General features: G+C 33.2%; 1 protein-coding gene across 4 annotated transcripts in view; it reads left to right on the forward strand.

The window, feature by feature from the left end:
- Window positions 1–16,676, forward strand: part of LOC100375990 (syntaxin-binding protein 5-like) — a 92,912-nt gene that overhangs the window by 40,981 nt on the left and 35,255 nt on the right. For all 4 annotated transcript variants that reach the window (XM_078014004.2, XM_085504924.1, XM_085504925.1 and 1 more), the window contains exons 3-4: window positions 12,089–12,170; window positions 13,448–13,548. In XM_078014004.2, coding sequence (XP_077870130.1) covers window positions 12,089–12,170; window positions 13,448–13,548 — 183 coding nt within the window. The remainder of the gene's footprint in view (window positions 1–12,088; window positions 12,171–13,447; window positions 13,549–16,676) is intronic.

Below are 16,676 nucleotides of genomic sequence, written 5' to 3' on the forward strand. Positions count from 1 at the left end.
CCATCATCATCCATACATTGTCTTATGTGATTGGTATATTGTTTAAACAATAATGCATCCCCAACAGTGCAATATTAGATGGGGAGAATTGTCTATAGCAAGATGATCTGTATAGCAAAATCAAACTCATCATTGCGTCTTTACCCTTCTTAGATACAGGATTCATTATTGTGCTATAAATCATCGTCATCAGAATAAACAAATTTAGTTAAATTTGGGGGCTTTTTCTTGAAATGAATTTACTTGCCACTGGAGGATTACATTATCGTGTGATAATGTGAAGCTACATTTTGTATGACGTCATAAAAACTTTTAAATTCAGATAGCAGTGATTTATAACAGACAATTATTACAGTAACTCTCCGTTATGTGTGCTCTGAACCTACATAATATTTCCATGTTTAATCTATAGCAAAAAGTCGTGCAATATTTCTGGTGTTGTAGGAGATTTGATGTTTGAATAACAGTGTAATATTTATTAATTATTTATGATCAACTTGAGGTTTCTTTTGCATCAAGCAATATGCGCACACATGTTCCAGGGCTACAGGATCTATTCTATGCACCAACAAGTACACCAGTTAATAAATTAATAAACGCTGCTCGGACTTATAAATACGATATATAGAAGATAATATTTGGTAATCGTAGTCCTAAGTAACTACTAAAAATAGCTAGAAGAAAATAGTTCTATGCTATCGATAAAGAGCCATTGCTCGAAACGTCTAGCTATTTTTAATAGTTACTTAGGACTACGATTACCAAATATTATCTTTTATATAACAAGCACACCAGTCTGTTCATTGGACAGAAACAAAACGAAAATATATGTAACACACAAAGTCTGCACGAAGACAGTACAACGGAAGTATTGACCGACGCGACTGCGTACTGAGTGCATACTTTGCAGTATCCTCGTAATAACCTTACGGTATTATTATACATTTCCTCCCAGGAATACATCATGGAAATGTCGAAATTCGAAATGTTTAGAACAGATTTAACAAACTTCTTTGTGTGGGGTTCGTTCAAATCCTGGGGGCAGCCATGTTTTTTTTCACATTATTAGAAGACGCTTATGCGCGTAATCGTTCCATATTTGGAATTCGCGTTTCCTAATATGGTAGGATGAAAATACCCACTGCAACTACGTACGGTGACAGATATATAATAATATATCGTATTATGAATAATGAACTCTTGACTTACAGTGCCATGTTGGATTCATCATCGACTCCACATACAATATGGTTTTTACTGTTATAATAATAAATTTTTGTACACTCTTCATTGATGCTTTTTTTGAGACATTGTGGTCAGAAAACATCTCATAATTTTCATGCAGAACCATAATATCAAGATGTAAACAAAATAGAGAATTTCAATGGGATTGTAACAGTTTTAATTTTTCATCTCTACATTTTTTTCAGTACGTGGCAGTACAAATAAGAGATACATGTCTGATTTATTCCATACTTTGCACGATAAGGGTTAAAGTTTCTCTCCATATTAATGTGTTAGTAAGCAGAATGACCTGTATTCATGTGGACAGCCATTAATTCAACATGGAACAACTTCTGGCACTGTATGACTGGCCCACATTCATTTCTCATAATTTGTTTAATTGCCACATATTTCATTCATTGGTTGAAAAAGTAATTGATCATAATATAATATAATATAATATAATATAAAATAAATTAAATTAGACGATTAAAACCTATCATGGTTAGAAATATTTGTTTAATACAAACAAACTTGCCACACAAAAATGATTTGAGCTTAATTTCCTTCATAGAATGCATGTATTAAATGTAAGGTTAAATTATTGTTCAACAGTGTTGTAATAGCCACAGGGTACAAGGAGAACCACACCCATGGAGATTGGATTTTATATCCACATCTTAGTTTCATAAATCATTGTTTATATTCAGGAGCTATAATCAGGATATTAGTTAGATATTTTCCAGCCCGAGGCAGTCTCTCGGCTTTCCACCTGTTAGTGGCTGAGGCGATCTATAATAAACTGAAACCCTGCATGGTTATGTGTTATTACAGAGGCTAGCTACAACAGCAGTTTATTTGAAGTTGCACAAAACGCTGTTGAAAAAACATGTAATGAAGCCTAATTGGCTAGTTTGACGATGTAATTTAGCAAAATGTCTGCTAAAATGCCAACAATGATTATCATACTGTTGGCGTTTTAGCTAAATTACCGTTCCACTATATCAGACCTTGAGCAACATTTGCTATTAAATGTTATGAAGTTATTTCAAATTAATACATGGAGTATATTATATGCACTACATGTACGTGTGTTTTGATGGACATGTATGTATGGGTTGTAAATGACCTCATGGTTGAGTGGCAAGACTATGAGTATGCCTGTCAGCCATAGATACTGGAATTATCTCTACATGGATGACAGTATATTCTTTTCATTTCAGTCAGATTGAAATTGGTCAACTGTATCAGGGGTGAAATAAAAGCGAAAAAGGAAGAGTTTGAATTATCCTGCAATCCCGAACAATCTTGTCAAATTATTTTAGAATTAAACATGTTTATAACATTTTCACCACCAGTTCCCTCTTCATCACAAATTCACAAAATAATCCTGTTTATAGTCTGCACTTTTCTTCAGAAGATTGGGTCAAAAATAGCCAAATAGTTTAAACTGAAAAAAGAATTGACTTAAATTTTGTCTGTTGACTCCAAAATTTGAAATCAATTTAGCTATACTTGGCATTTTTACCTTGTGTGTGGCTCTGCTGACCATGCATGTTTTAATTTATGTTAATGTGCATAGCTAAAACTTGTGAATGATTATTGGATGAATTTATTGTATATTTATCATTTTTTGCATTCTGCTCTAAGATGCGTTGTGAGTTATTTTCACCACACTTTAATAAATCAGTACAAGTGTACAATGTAGTTTCTAGCTGTTGTCAGCTGAAATTCAACTACTTGAAGTGCACGCACGTAAATATTATAATAATTTAAATAATTACCTAAATGATTCACCCATTACTGTGGTATCTAAGAATGAGCCACGTTCTACTTTCTCAAGGTGTGTCCTATTTTATGTATCAGTTTGGCTGTATCAACAAACGAATTCTGTAGATGTATGTGTGTGTGTGTGAGTTATTAAATGAGGCTTTGTTCTAGTATGGTGAGTCTGTCCTCGTCTTTGTCCAGTATTAAACTTAATGGAGCATGACTGCATAGCTAGTTGTATTCATACTTATAAGATACACATATAGACAGTCAGCTATAAATAGACTGACTTGAAGTTTTAATGTTAATGCTGACCATGTCATTTTGTATTCATTCTATTTTTCCTAATTACCTGAATCTTCAGAATACAGTATGATGAGTACATGCATGTGAAGTCTAAATAAACACTATTATTATACATTTGTCACCGTAACGCCTTAAGTTACAGCTTGCCGTAATTTTGTGGTACTTTTTGGGCTATTTCATCCTACCATATTAGGAAATGCGAATTCCAATATGGAATGATTACACGCATAAGCGTCCTCTAATAATAAAACAAAGATGACTGCCACCGGAGTTTGACGGGACTACATACAAAGAAGTTCGCTGATTCTGTTCTAAACATTTTGTATTTCGGCATTCCCATGGTGTATCCTTGGATGGAAAAGATGTATAACAATAAGGTTATTACAAGAATACCTCAAAGTATGCACTCAGACAGTACGCCGCTCATCGACCTATGCTGCACGTCGGTCGAAACTCCAGCTGTACTGTACTGTCTTCGTCCATACTCGTAATAACCTTATATTATTTCATTTTAATAGTTGTATTGATCACATTAATAACCATTTGTTTTGATTTTACCTGTTCACCTTGTGTTACAGGGAAAGTCTTAGTGTTGTCTTTAAATTACAGGAAAAATAAAAAAGTCTTTAAAAAGTCTTTAAATTTCTTCATAGTTATAATTCATTTTAGAAAGGCCCATTTTCTCCAGGGAACTACCATATCCTCAGAACTTTCATAAGCTTTGGTGATGATGTTGGCCTGAATTAAGGGTCAAAATGTCTTTGGAAAAATGCAAGAAAGTTTGGGAAAAAGGTCTGGAAAAGTCTTGGAAATCATTTGGCTCTTAGTGCTATAGACCCTGTGTTAAAAACCTTATTACAACTTGGATCACAGTAATTGTTGATGTCATGAGATTTAATTTTATACTGATTTGTCTTATATCAGTACATTCATTTGTACTTTCCTAAAGGAACTTCATTTCTGCACCTCACTAAAATAGGATTTGTTTCACATTTATGTTCGATATTACCTTTAACCCTAATCTGGTCAAAAGTACATGGGGCTGGCAGAATAATGGTTAATTTTGTCTTTCCCATTTTTACTGTTCTCCGAAACTATATGATGCTCTATTTTCATTAAAAATGTCTTCTGTGATACATACAAACTGTATAGTTTTCGTTATTTCTGGATTTTATGCCATCCGTGAAAACAAAATTTCACGGAAGTCACTGAAACGCCATATCGTAGGGCCCCATAAATGTCACTGCTACAAGATGCAGCAAAAAAATTATATCTCACACAATTTTAGCAGTTTACAGTATAAAGAGATATGATTCGTTTTCATATTCATGTTCTTATCAAATACATGCATACATAGTAGCTAAAAGGAAATCAAATCAATTTAATCTTAGATTCAATATATTTGACCTATTTTCATGGAAGACGCTAAGTCCAATGATATATTACAATACTTATTATTAAAATTAACTTGAATTGCGGTGACTTTATATTGGGTTTTTTTGATTACTAGACAGAGTACCATAGTTGATGAGATAAACCTGTTTTACAGTCTATATGTTGTCATAATCCCAAATTTCACTTTTATCTGTTCCCTTTTTAATTCACATATATAAATATTAATCTTTGATTGAACTCTTCATCTTTGACAATGTGGGAATGGGGTGTCTTCACATAATCTATTTTAATAAAATTACTCTGAATTTGTATTGCATGGATTTCTATTTTGCGCTCAGATTTCCCTACTTTGAGCCCCCTGGTTTGGATTGCTTGTGTGCTGTGAGCACAGAGGTTGCATCCTTCAAACGACCACACAAGTGTTCATCTCTCTTTGCTTTTATATGTGTATATATGGTGTGCTATGTTAACACCTGCATTGTTTGAATGTATTGTTCCATAAATACAGTCATATTCCCAGGGACATATGCACCATTTAGAACTGACACAATTCTATGAAGCTGACCTGGGCTTTAAATATTTATTGCTGAAATTCACACTGTTTGTAACTGGTATTGACAGGACAACACTGATTTAAAAAAACAAAACAAACAAACTCCAAAACTGTTAAAAAAAGACATGAGAAAATAATGAGAAATTAATTATTTTATACTCTATGTCAAACATGCTTTAATATACATGTAGTTATAAAACGCCTTCCACCTCGCCACTTCAGTGAAAATGAATTCAAATTGAAAAAATACTCTCTCACTGCATTTTGTTGATATATCCAGTGGAGCCATTGGCCTCTATTTAGAATATATTACAGTCAATTCATGCAATTCATTGATATTTCATGTGCTAATCCACTGAAGTAGGATATCTTATATCTCTGCTTTTTACAAATATTTTTGGAATTTTGCACGTTTTCAAATGTATTATTTAGTCATGTAATATCCCATATATAATTTGACTTTCTAATAGAATAATTTTTTTTGTTATGACGTTTATTAATGGAACAGTACTGTCATGCCTTCTGTCAGTCCTAATAGGTTTTTGCAGTTAACCAGTTGGATGCAGTTGTTTATAAATAAATAAACGCTGCTCGGACTGATAAGTATGATATATTGAAGATAATATTTGGTAATCGTAGTCCTAAATAACTATTAAAAAAATAGTCTGTTAAGTTTGATTTGTTATTATTGCATATTTAATGAAGGCATTTGCATAATCTCCCTGCTTTCTCTATTGCTGTGCTGCTAAATTATGTTTCATGTCACATTGGGCCATTCCAGTTTATTAACTATTTTTAATAGTTATTTAGGGATGCAGTTGTTGACATTTATGTTTGTTTGCCAATAGCACTCAAGCCCCTTTGAGTATGGCTCTTACTGACTATCACAATATTTTATATTCTGTGCATCCATCCTATATTTTTCCAATAAATTCCTTGATATATTGAACAGTCAAAGTCTTTTTTTTTTTGCCCAGTTATTGATTATTTTTATCTTACGCAGAAATATAAGGTATTATGCGAACAGCAAAGAGACAACAACTGGTTCAGTTGTGTGGGTGGATCACGTGCAGTCTTGCTGCCCAGTGGACCCCTCAGCTGTGTAGAAATTATGCCTTGATGTACGCCTTAGTTTAGTCAACGTATGTTCAGTGTGCATGAATATCTCCATGTCTCAGCTCCTTATGCACTTGACATTGTCATGCTCTTTCTGGTTGATTGAAATGTGCAATATATAGAAATAACATTCGCCTGTCTTGTTCGTGTCATTGACAAGCTTTGTATTAACTAGATTCTCATTTCCCTAAAAATGAAATTTATCATTTAGTGGACATAACAATAATTAAAAAAATATCTGACTTCAAATATCTGAATTAATTAATTGTCATGTTTTTTATGTCTTAAACTCTCTTGATAAACATTATCTGTAAATACATTTGGTTAATATGTTAATTTTGCGTTATATACTGTCAATTTATGCACAGTTTATCATGTCCTATTTCTAATATGAAGTATGACTTCAGTCCTTGCATATAGATAATATTTATGCATACTGGCCAGGATATACTTTGGACTACAGTTTGGGTGGCACAAGTACCGGTATGGTCTACTTTGTCTTAGCTTCAGTTTGGGTGGCACAAGTAATTTATTTGTCATATTTTCACTAGATTTGCATCTCGTTTGTGAAAAATGCTAATATTCCATGTGAAAACCAATTAGCAGCAAAAACCTTGCATTCTAGTTTGTTTTATTTCAGCAAACTTCTCACACTAAATCAAGGTCTATATATGTAGGCAGTCGGTAGTCATCAAATTTAGTACTTGCGCATGTGAATGACGTAAATGTGTTTGGTGGAAGGAATGTCAACAGTCTGTTAAGTTTGATTTGTTATTATTGCATATTTAATGAAGGCATTTGCATAATCTCCCTGCTTTCTCTATTGCTGTGCTGCTAAATTATGTTTCATGTCACATTGGGCCATTCCAGTTTATATCTGCACCCCTCTGGATTACCAGGGCATTTAGTCGCTCAATTCACCTTACCTTATTGATATGCAGATTTCAAACTACTTTAACCACAGGTCATTGGTAGTTCACTGGTTAAACCCTTTTGCTTTATATTCATGCATAACACATGTTAGTACATTTGAGCTTCTTATTTTTGCAAATCTAATGAAATATCATGTGTTCTGTTTTATAGCAGAGATGCATGTATCGATGGATTTACTCTTAGTTATAGTAATTTTATTAACACATAACAACCCTTGGAAGGTATGAAAAGGTTAGAATTGAAATGAATAAAAAAAAGTGTACAATTAAGGTGTGTGTTGCTGTCTATGTGGCATACATATTGATATGAACTGGTTCCGTATTGACATGTCATGCTTGCCCATAAGGAATTCAGATTTATTTTGAATTGAATATTTATTCTTCACATTTGGTGCAGTGTTCAATTACATTGCCATCACAGTGTTCTCAGGTCTGTTCAATAACAGGCACATTTAAGAAAAAGTGCATGAGCTTACATAAATACAGTGAATTTTGCTTTAAATATTATATTTTGAGTTTGGATGCATACTTGTGTATGACAGGTGTGTGAGATCATACTATCATCTTGTAGTTACGACCTTTGCCTATGTTGTTTGTTTTAACGAGTCTGAATTTTTACTTTTTATAAAGTGAAAACACCTGGCTGTGCTCTCTGACCAGATCTGTTGTCAAACATATTCACTAGTCATCATGCATTTAAATGGAAACAAACAATATTGTATATACTTTGTATGTGCATGGGACAAGTATCTAGTATGACACTATGTAGAGACTGTGGCACATACACTTCAATATTCTGCATGTGTGTAACTGTTTTTTTTGGTGCAAAATCCAAAGTACAATTCGAACTAATTCCATATAGGAATCTTTTTTTTTTCATATAGGTACTCCTTCATTATGTATGTGTACCCTTGCTTCCACTTAATCTATCAGTATGTATACATTTTTTTTTTGAACTTCCACTAACTGCAATCCATGTACATGTACGTGTACACGCATGCTGATGGTCATTCCTAGTAAAATATTGATTTGTGCCTCCGAAAACATCATTGTTAATAGCATTGCAGATGACTATTGGGAATAAGCCTTGTAGAATGGGTTGTCATCAGTGAAATTTGTAATCTGCGAGTATCCTTCTGTACATACCTTCTGGTGTAGTAAAACTGTATCACATGATATCGGTGTCTGAGTTGGTACATTGCACTTCACAGTGATAAATTTCACTTGAAAGGAAACTTACTATCAGCTGCTTTTGAGTCGAATTCATTACCGGTAACTATGATCTTAAATGATCATGACCTTTACGGGTACTTTGATGTCAAGGTACAATGTACTATACTGGTAAATCCAAACATTAACTAACGTAACTGAGTTGGTTTTAATAGAAAATAAAAAGCAAAATTGGAAAAAAGAAATGACTTGCAATTCTTACTTTTGTATACCTGAATCAAGCACTATATCTTGGTCCTTAATTTTCAATTTATAAAACCAAACTGAGCATCTAATGTTCATTTTGCTTTTTAACATGAATGAACAGATGAACAGAGCAATTTCATTCAGACTTTGTATGAGGATCATACATATTCAAGTTAGGTTACATGTGCACATCACATGTTTTTGAGGTTCAAACAAAATTGGTCGATTGGTGGCCATTTTGTTTTTATTCATTTTTATTCTGATTCCTCACCTGTGTATTATTTTGTGATTTGATCAAATTTGTTGAAATGATAATCATTTTGTCTAAAATCCACAAATCTCAGTCTGTAAGGTGTTCGAAATCATTTCAGATAATATTTTCTGATTTTTGCTTTTTATTATTTTTTGTCATTACATATGATAAAAAAGTACAAAATTGTAAAAGGATGTTATGAAATAGTTAGCTCATAAAACATTTTACAAAATGCAATGGATACCCACTTATCCAGTAATTTCATGCAATTATATTACACTACTAGGAAATGTCAGCTGAATAAAAAGGTGGGCAGTATTCAATATTTGCAAGAATGATCATATCAGATCTATATATCCAAGATGGAGGTCACTCGTTTTTTCCCCGAGCATAAATGTGAAATTAATACTGATTGACAATCTAGGCATCCGCTACCCCTTTGGCAATTGTTAATGCTGAATTACAATGTACATTTATTTTTTATTATGAACTGAGGACTTTTTTTAAACCATGAATTTCTGAGAAACTAGTTGTTATTTAAAATGTCATCACCAACAGAAAAGTAAATTAAATTGGGAAAAGTATTGCTTAATATAAAGTGTATGTAATATGAATATACCGGTAGTACTACCGGTAGTGGGTATATTATAATTTTTCTCATGAATCTGAAAAACATTTTTATAATGCTATCTCGTCCAGTCCATCTAGGTAGCGGCTGAACAAATTTGTAATTTGCTAAGAAAAACAAACTACTGCTGCATCCTTAGCTGAAGCGCACACATACTGTTTAAATAGATCATTGAAATGATGTATAAAACATTTTCCAGCCTAGTGAGCAGAACAAAATAAAACCTGGTGGGAACACTGGAGACACAAAGTGGTTTTCCTGTATATTGGTTCATTTAAAATTGACATCGCTACACATGCATTTACTCGTCTGTGTATGTATACACATTATATTATACGATTATATTCCATTTACCCAGGCATGTCTATTCTACATTACACTAACCAAATAAAATCTGTGCAATGGTATTTGCACTAACTTTCCTACTGTTGTAATCAAATTAAAAGCAAAATACAAGTTTCCTTTACTATAGTATTTTGTGCTTACTAGTCACATATCCCTCCTTGGTTATTGACTTCTTCCTGTGCCAGATCATGTGATATTATCATCCCACTCTCGCCTGATTGCCAATTTATGTTATTTGCCGTTTTAACTGGAATGGGTGGCAATTCATCAGCCACCTCCAAAGTAAATCAAATTTTGTGAGTATCGGAATAGAATCTGAGTCAACTCCACCACTTAGGGAATTCCCTCAGATTCCATCTGTAATGTTGTATATTCTAGATTAAATGTTCTATGCTTTTAGTCTTAAAAACTGCAATGTGTATACCACTATTTTAACTGGAAGTATGCTGGTTCTCTATTGAAAATATTTTAATTAATTGTCATCGTGCTCTACTATGTATGCATACACTACTCTTATGTGCAGCTACTCTGTATAGTACACAATGCATGTAGCAATTTGAATGCATAGAATGATACTGTAAAATACTTTATTTTAGCTGGAATTAATTTTCGCTGATTTTTGACAAGGTTTACATAAAATATAGGTAAACAGGTATATTCACTGGGTTTTATTTTCACTGAATTATTCCTTCAGCGAAAATAGCGACAATTCCAAGCGAAATTAAGTATTTTACAGGAGTTTATCTAAATGTACAAGCAAATTATTGTTACATGTACAGGCTTTTGTTTGTTTTATATACCATTCTAGACTTATCAGTAATTATAAAAACAGATTACTAAACTTTGTATTGTCACATGGTGAATGCTATAACTACCAACAGACTTATCAGTAATTGGTTTATACCATTCTAATAACAGATTACTAAACTTTGTATTGTCACATGGAGAATGCTATAAATACCAACAGATTTATCAGTAATTGGTTTATACCATTCTAATAACAGATTACTAAACTTTGTATTGTCACATGGAGAATGCTATAAATACCAACAGACTTATAAGTAATTGGTTTATACCATTCTAATAACAGATTACTAAACTTTGTATTGTCACATGGAGAATGCTATAAATACCAACAGACTTATCAGTAATTGGTTTATACCATTCTAATAACAGATTACTAAACTTTTTATTGTCACATGGTGAAGATTTATTTTTTCAATAATTTGTTTCATGTCATCTGATTACTTTGGACATGAAGTACATGTACCTGTGCAATGAAATTTAATCATTAGGGGGGAGCATGTGATTACAATTAGATTGGATAAAAACTGTTTGCACTGTAACTCCATGTAAACAAATGTAGATTTGATACACAAGTCCTACAAATGGGTTAAGACAGTATCTGCCATTTCAGGGCGAGAAAGAACGACAAAGATAAAAACCATTGAGTCTAAAAATCCAAGTAAACACAGATTTTAAAGCTTTTTGATTCTATACCTGTTAAGTGTAAAGCAGTGTTTGTTCATACTCAACCCTGTACTGTCAAAGTATTGATGCATTGACCTCTGCATGAGTAATCTGTTTGTTTTTTTTTATTATTTTAACAAGATATAGTGATTGTAATTAGTTTTGGATGCCGTCCAAGTGAAGATGTTTTTGAAATATGAACAGGAAGTTCTTAAAGTTTGACATGCTCTGCACTTAATGCATCCTCTCTCCCTGTAGACTGACTTGTAAATGGAGTTGAAGGCTGCGCACGAAGTCGCGGTTGTTGTGTGCCAGTAATTCTCCTGTAATAATGTTCTGTCTTCTGGAGTGTCTCAACAAGTACAAATAACATGTACCATGCATGTATATAGTGCCATAAAATATATGTAGCCTGTTATATCATTTACATTGTCATTAAATTAACTCGCCTCAATGTACATATTAGTTAAAGGGAAGAGGTTGCCCTGCCAGGTTTTGAGTTCCATAGCACATGTAAAATACATTGTTCGCAATAATATTTGAGCGTTCACTGTGTGACAACCATTGCCCTTCAAGTACATGTATGCTGGGATGAAAAAAAAAAAAGCGTTTTGTGTAATTGAATCACCTTTTTTATATTATTTAATTTGTGAAATATTTCCTTGACTGCGAATACATAGATTTGGACAGCCCGGTGTTGATTGTCATGTACGCCATGATGAAGATGTAGCGGTCTTGCAACTGATTTTCCTTGTCAATGAGGTAGGTGTTACTTTCATGTACGATGATATGTGATCTCGTGAGAATTGAACTCCGGTTGTAAATGGCAGCATTTGGAAGCGATGTAGATCCTGTTCCTTGTGTACAGCAAACATATTTCAACCAATAGCTTCACATAATCAGTAGGTGCTTGAAAAGGTTCAATTGCTGAAACAGGAATAACAGGTTATTACTGTATTAAAAATAATGCAAAAAGCACTTAATACACTTTCAACAATGAGTTGATATGAATACTACTCAGTTCTAACAAAGACTTACTAATTTGCATGAGGTGGTTTTGTGATCTTCTTGAAATTCACATGTTCTCTCCAATTTGTATGAGATTTACCTCACATATATCATTCTCTTACTCATTATTTGAAAATTTACTATCTCTCTCACAATTTCTACACATGGTACCATGCAATACATTTTGGAGTCACATGAAGCTTGTTTGTGAAAACTGTCCAGAGTTGATCATGACTGGAAAATGTAAACCTTTTCTATAAATAGCGCCCTCTATTGGTAAAGAACTTCAATAGCCATACATGTATATAATTACCATAAATGGTTGAAAAACATAGTATCACAGTGACAACTCAATGTTTGTTCATTATTCAGAATTTATAGTCAATGTTTTGCAAACATTTATTGTTATTGCTGGACGATTACAGATCAAAACAAATCCCTCTCACACATCTGCATCCTGGCAACACTTGAAGCTAGTGGGAAATATCTCTGCCAGTAAAAAAATTACAACCAACTCCAAACTATTTTAGAGCAGATTTGAGATATTCATGAATATATTTCACTGTCGTCCAATAATTCTTGGTCTAGTAGCTATAATTCATCTGTCGACATTTTTGTTTTGCCAACATTATGACTCAGACTTTTGGAAACATATCAGTTTTGTGTGTTGCCTATTAACTACATTACCATGTGTGTTGCATAATATGTAAAGTTTAAAACAAAGATTAAAAATCTGTACTTGGACAACACAAAATCGTCAATCTTTCTGATTTTTGTTTATTGACCAAATATTTTTCATATTTTGTACATTTTTGGGGGTGGGTGGGTGGGTGATTGGCTCGACTCTTAATTTTGCGTACAAAAATAGCTTTAAGTATTTTATAACACATGAAACTGTTAGTCATTTACTCAAACATTAAACAAAAATTAAAAGTTTCACGAAAGATTTTTTGAAACAAAACTGTTAATTTCAACTCAAAACAATACGACTTACATTACAGTACTGACCAAATGTATTGTTTCCTACTCAGGGTGCTTTAGTCAGTGTATGTGCAGACGATAGCCTGCATTTATGGAATTTAAGGCAGAAGAAGCCAGCAATATTGCATTCACTTAAGTTTAATAGAGAAAGGTATGTGCAGACATTGTTATATGTATAAGTAACATATGGCATCCTAAAGTAATGATTTGGCCAGTGACCGTATTATAGGTTACACTGTCATGCTTTAATAGCCTTATTTTTTTTGCGTGTGTAACATAAGGCATTCTAGGTTATGATTTGGCCAGTGACCGTATTATAGGTTATAGCTCCATGCTTAATAGCTTTCAACTGAAATCAATGCACGTTTCAGTAATAAGCCCGATTTCATTTATTTATGAAATAAATAAATAATGCGCCAACATATGGTCTTCACATCTACTGCCATTCCTCCTATGTTTGCTAAAGAACAATAATCTTTGTCAGTTTTTTTGCATGGTTAGTATTTAATAGATCAGTTTGCAGACTGTTACCACACTTGTCAAATATGAGCTTTGACAATTTATTGGGAGACCTTGCCATTCTGTATTTTTGCTTATTGGTTATTTACGATTTATTTGAAAATTGAATTGTTTAGCAGCGTGTACTATATAACAGTCAATATGATATTAATTTTATTATGATGGGTTACCTACCCGCCATCTACTTAATCCTTGTGTGCCCTTAACATGAGCTGTATTTTTTCATATTTATTTTACTCTTGTAATACTGTGCTAAAAAGATCTCCGCTTCTCCAGATAAATACACACAGATCTAGCATGATTGTTCACGTGTACCGTATTCACTCTATTAGAAACACATTTCTAATAGAAACACACTTACACCTAATATTTTCATGGTCTAGTCTCTGTGTGTTTGTCCAGACTTGTATCTTGAATATCCCTGGACCAGTTCTCCTCAAAGTTTACACATAGCTATTACCTAACTAATACTTGGTACATATCCACATGCATTTACTTCGTAATCCAGTCTGCCACTCCTTTTTAGCTCCGCTGTCGAATTTGTCGAGCGGAGCTTATCATATGAGTGATTGTCCGTCGTCGTCCGTGTCAATGTTTTACTTTTTCGACTTCTTCTTGAAAACTACAAGCCTGAATGCTTTAATACTTGGTGTATATGTACCTTGGGTAGACCTCTCTTAGGTTTGTTCATTTCATGTCGATATCTTCAATTCTCTAATTTTGGTGAATATTTTTGTCATTTTTGGTAAAAAGTGATATTTTCGACTTCTTGTTAAAAACCACAAGTCCATTTGCTTTGATATTACATATATAGGTACTACATGTGGACCTCTCTCAGATTTGTTCATTTTGTAATGATATCTTTAATTCTCTAATTTTGATGAATAATTTTGTAATTGGTAAATTGGTAAAAAGTGATATTTTTGAATTCTTGTTGAAAACAGCAAGTCCCATTGCTTGATACTATACATATTGTTCATTTTCTAATGATATCTTCTGTTCTTTAATTGACATGTGCATTGCTAACAGCGGAGCTATCTCAGCCGAGAGGCTGCTTGTTGATCTATAAATGCACTGAAAATGGACTTTTTTTTTTCGGCCACACTTGTTTCAAATCTGGTATGAATGTATGTATGTCTAATTATTGTGTATTTTTAATTAAAGAGGCTGACTGGCAGCCATATTTGATCTCAAAATAACCTAAAAATCTACATTTTAATTTTATACAAGTTCAAACTTGGAATATTGGTAACACCTGATGGCATACGGTACTTAATTTTTCAAGATCTCTTTCAAATTTTTAATTTGATGTGATCCAGCACCTCAATGAAAGCTGATCTGTGTTATGAGGTAATGCAAAATGGTGAAAATTGAAAGATTCTGCTTGTAATCAAAATTAACAATTAGGTCCAAACTTTGTACACAGACAAGTATATTTTAGCATATCAACAAAAGTTGTGTCACTATCCATTCTAAAATGGTGGATTGGAAACCATTTTGTTTTACATAGACATAAGAGACTTGCTGTATGTTGTCAGGCAGGCAGGCAGTCAGTCAGGCAGGCAGTCAGTCAGTCAAAGACATTCAGTTCACAGCGTAGAAAGCCACTTTTGCATGTTATCAAGTGCAAGAACAGAGGAGATTTTGACATTCTCAATGGCTTGACATACTACTGGAAGTCTCCAATAGAAGCGTACCTAAAACAAAGATTACATTCATTGTATACTCTAATGTTAAAATATGAATTATTTTGAGCCATAGTCAAACCTTTGATATGGACATTAACACTTGCACTTCTAACGGCAAATATGGTACGACTTATTTTTACCGTACACACTTTTCATTTACGTATTAAGCTAGAAGCCCAAGTACAGGATGGCTGGAGGGTTAATTTAGTTCTAGCTACTTGCCTACTATTATGACATCTTACACCTTGATTTTTTTATTTTCCTGCCATAAAGGTCATTTATGAAGTATTTATCATAAGAAATAAAAATTTGGAAAAAAAAAAATGCAGCTTTGCCTTTAATCATTTCACTTGTTCATTGACCAGAATAATAATATTGTTTCTATGTATTTGTATGTAGTATCGGTTCATAAGTGCATATTGTTTATTTGTGCTATACTTGTACATGCAGTGTACAAACTGTTTATTGAGCGCTTATTCTTGGTAGTGAGCGTCTAGGCGTTTTCACTGCCTGACACAGTCACCACAGTCGATGAAAACAAAAAAATCAACAACAAAAACTGTACTTGAGGCTAGTTGTTGAGACTCTTGTGAACATTGTAATAATAACCCCAGGGTACATGTGCAACATATATAAATTTGGTTTTTCGGGATTGTCTCATAGTTGAGTTTGTGCTGTTTTTTCAACTTCACCAGCTCTTCAGCTGGCTTGTGCAGAGTCCATATATACTTGGTACAGTAGCGCATGTTTTACCAGCATAGAACGTTATGTGACATAGCCCAGAGAATCCAGATTTGAGCAGCCATATGTGTCTACGTGCATATTGAATTTGGTTCAGTGACACTCTGCATAGCCTAGATTTGCTAAACTAGATTTCATTGAAATAATTGTAACTATGTTATTGACCCCCCAATATTGATAATAATGTGTTGTATCAATACATAGTGCATATTATTTTTTGTACTATAGTACATGCATTGTGCAAACTAATATTAATTTTACATAGATATTCATTGCATTGTAACATTTGTCATGCATTTATTACGCAACTATTTGATATTACAATGTGCAA

Source organism: Saccoglossus kowalevskii, chromosome 11 (assembly GCF_978046115.1).
Source record: "Saccoglossus kowalevskii chromosome 11, keSacKowa6.1, whole genome shotgun sequence".
Lineage (NCBI taxonomy): Eukaryota > Metazoa > Hemichordata > Enteropneusta > Harrimaniidae > Saccoglossus > Saccoglossus kowalevskii.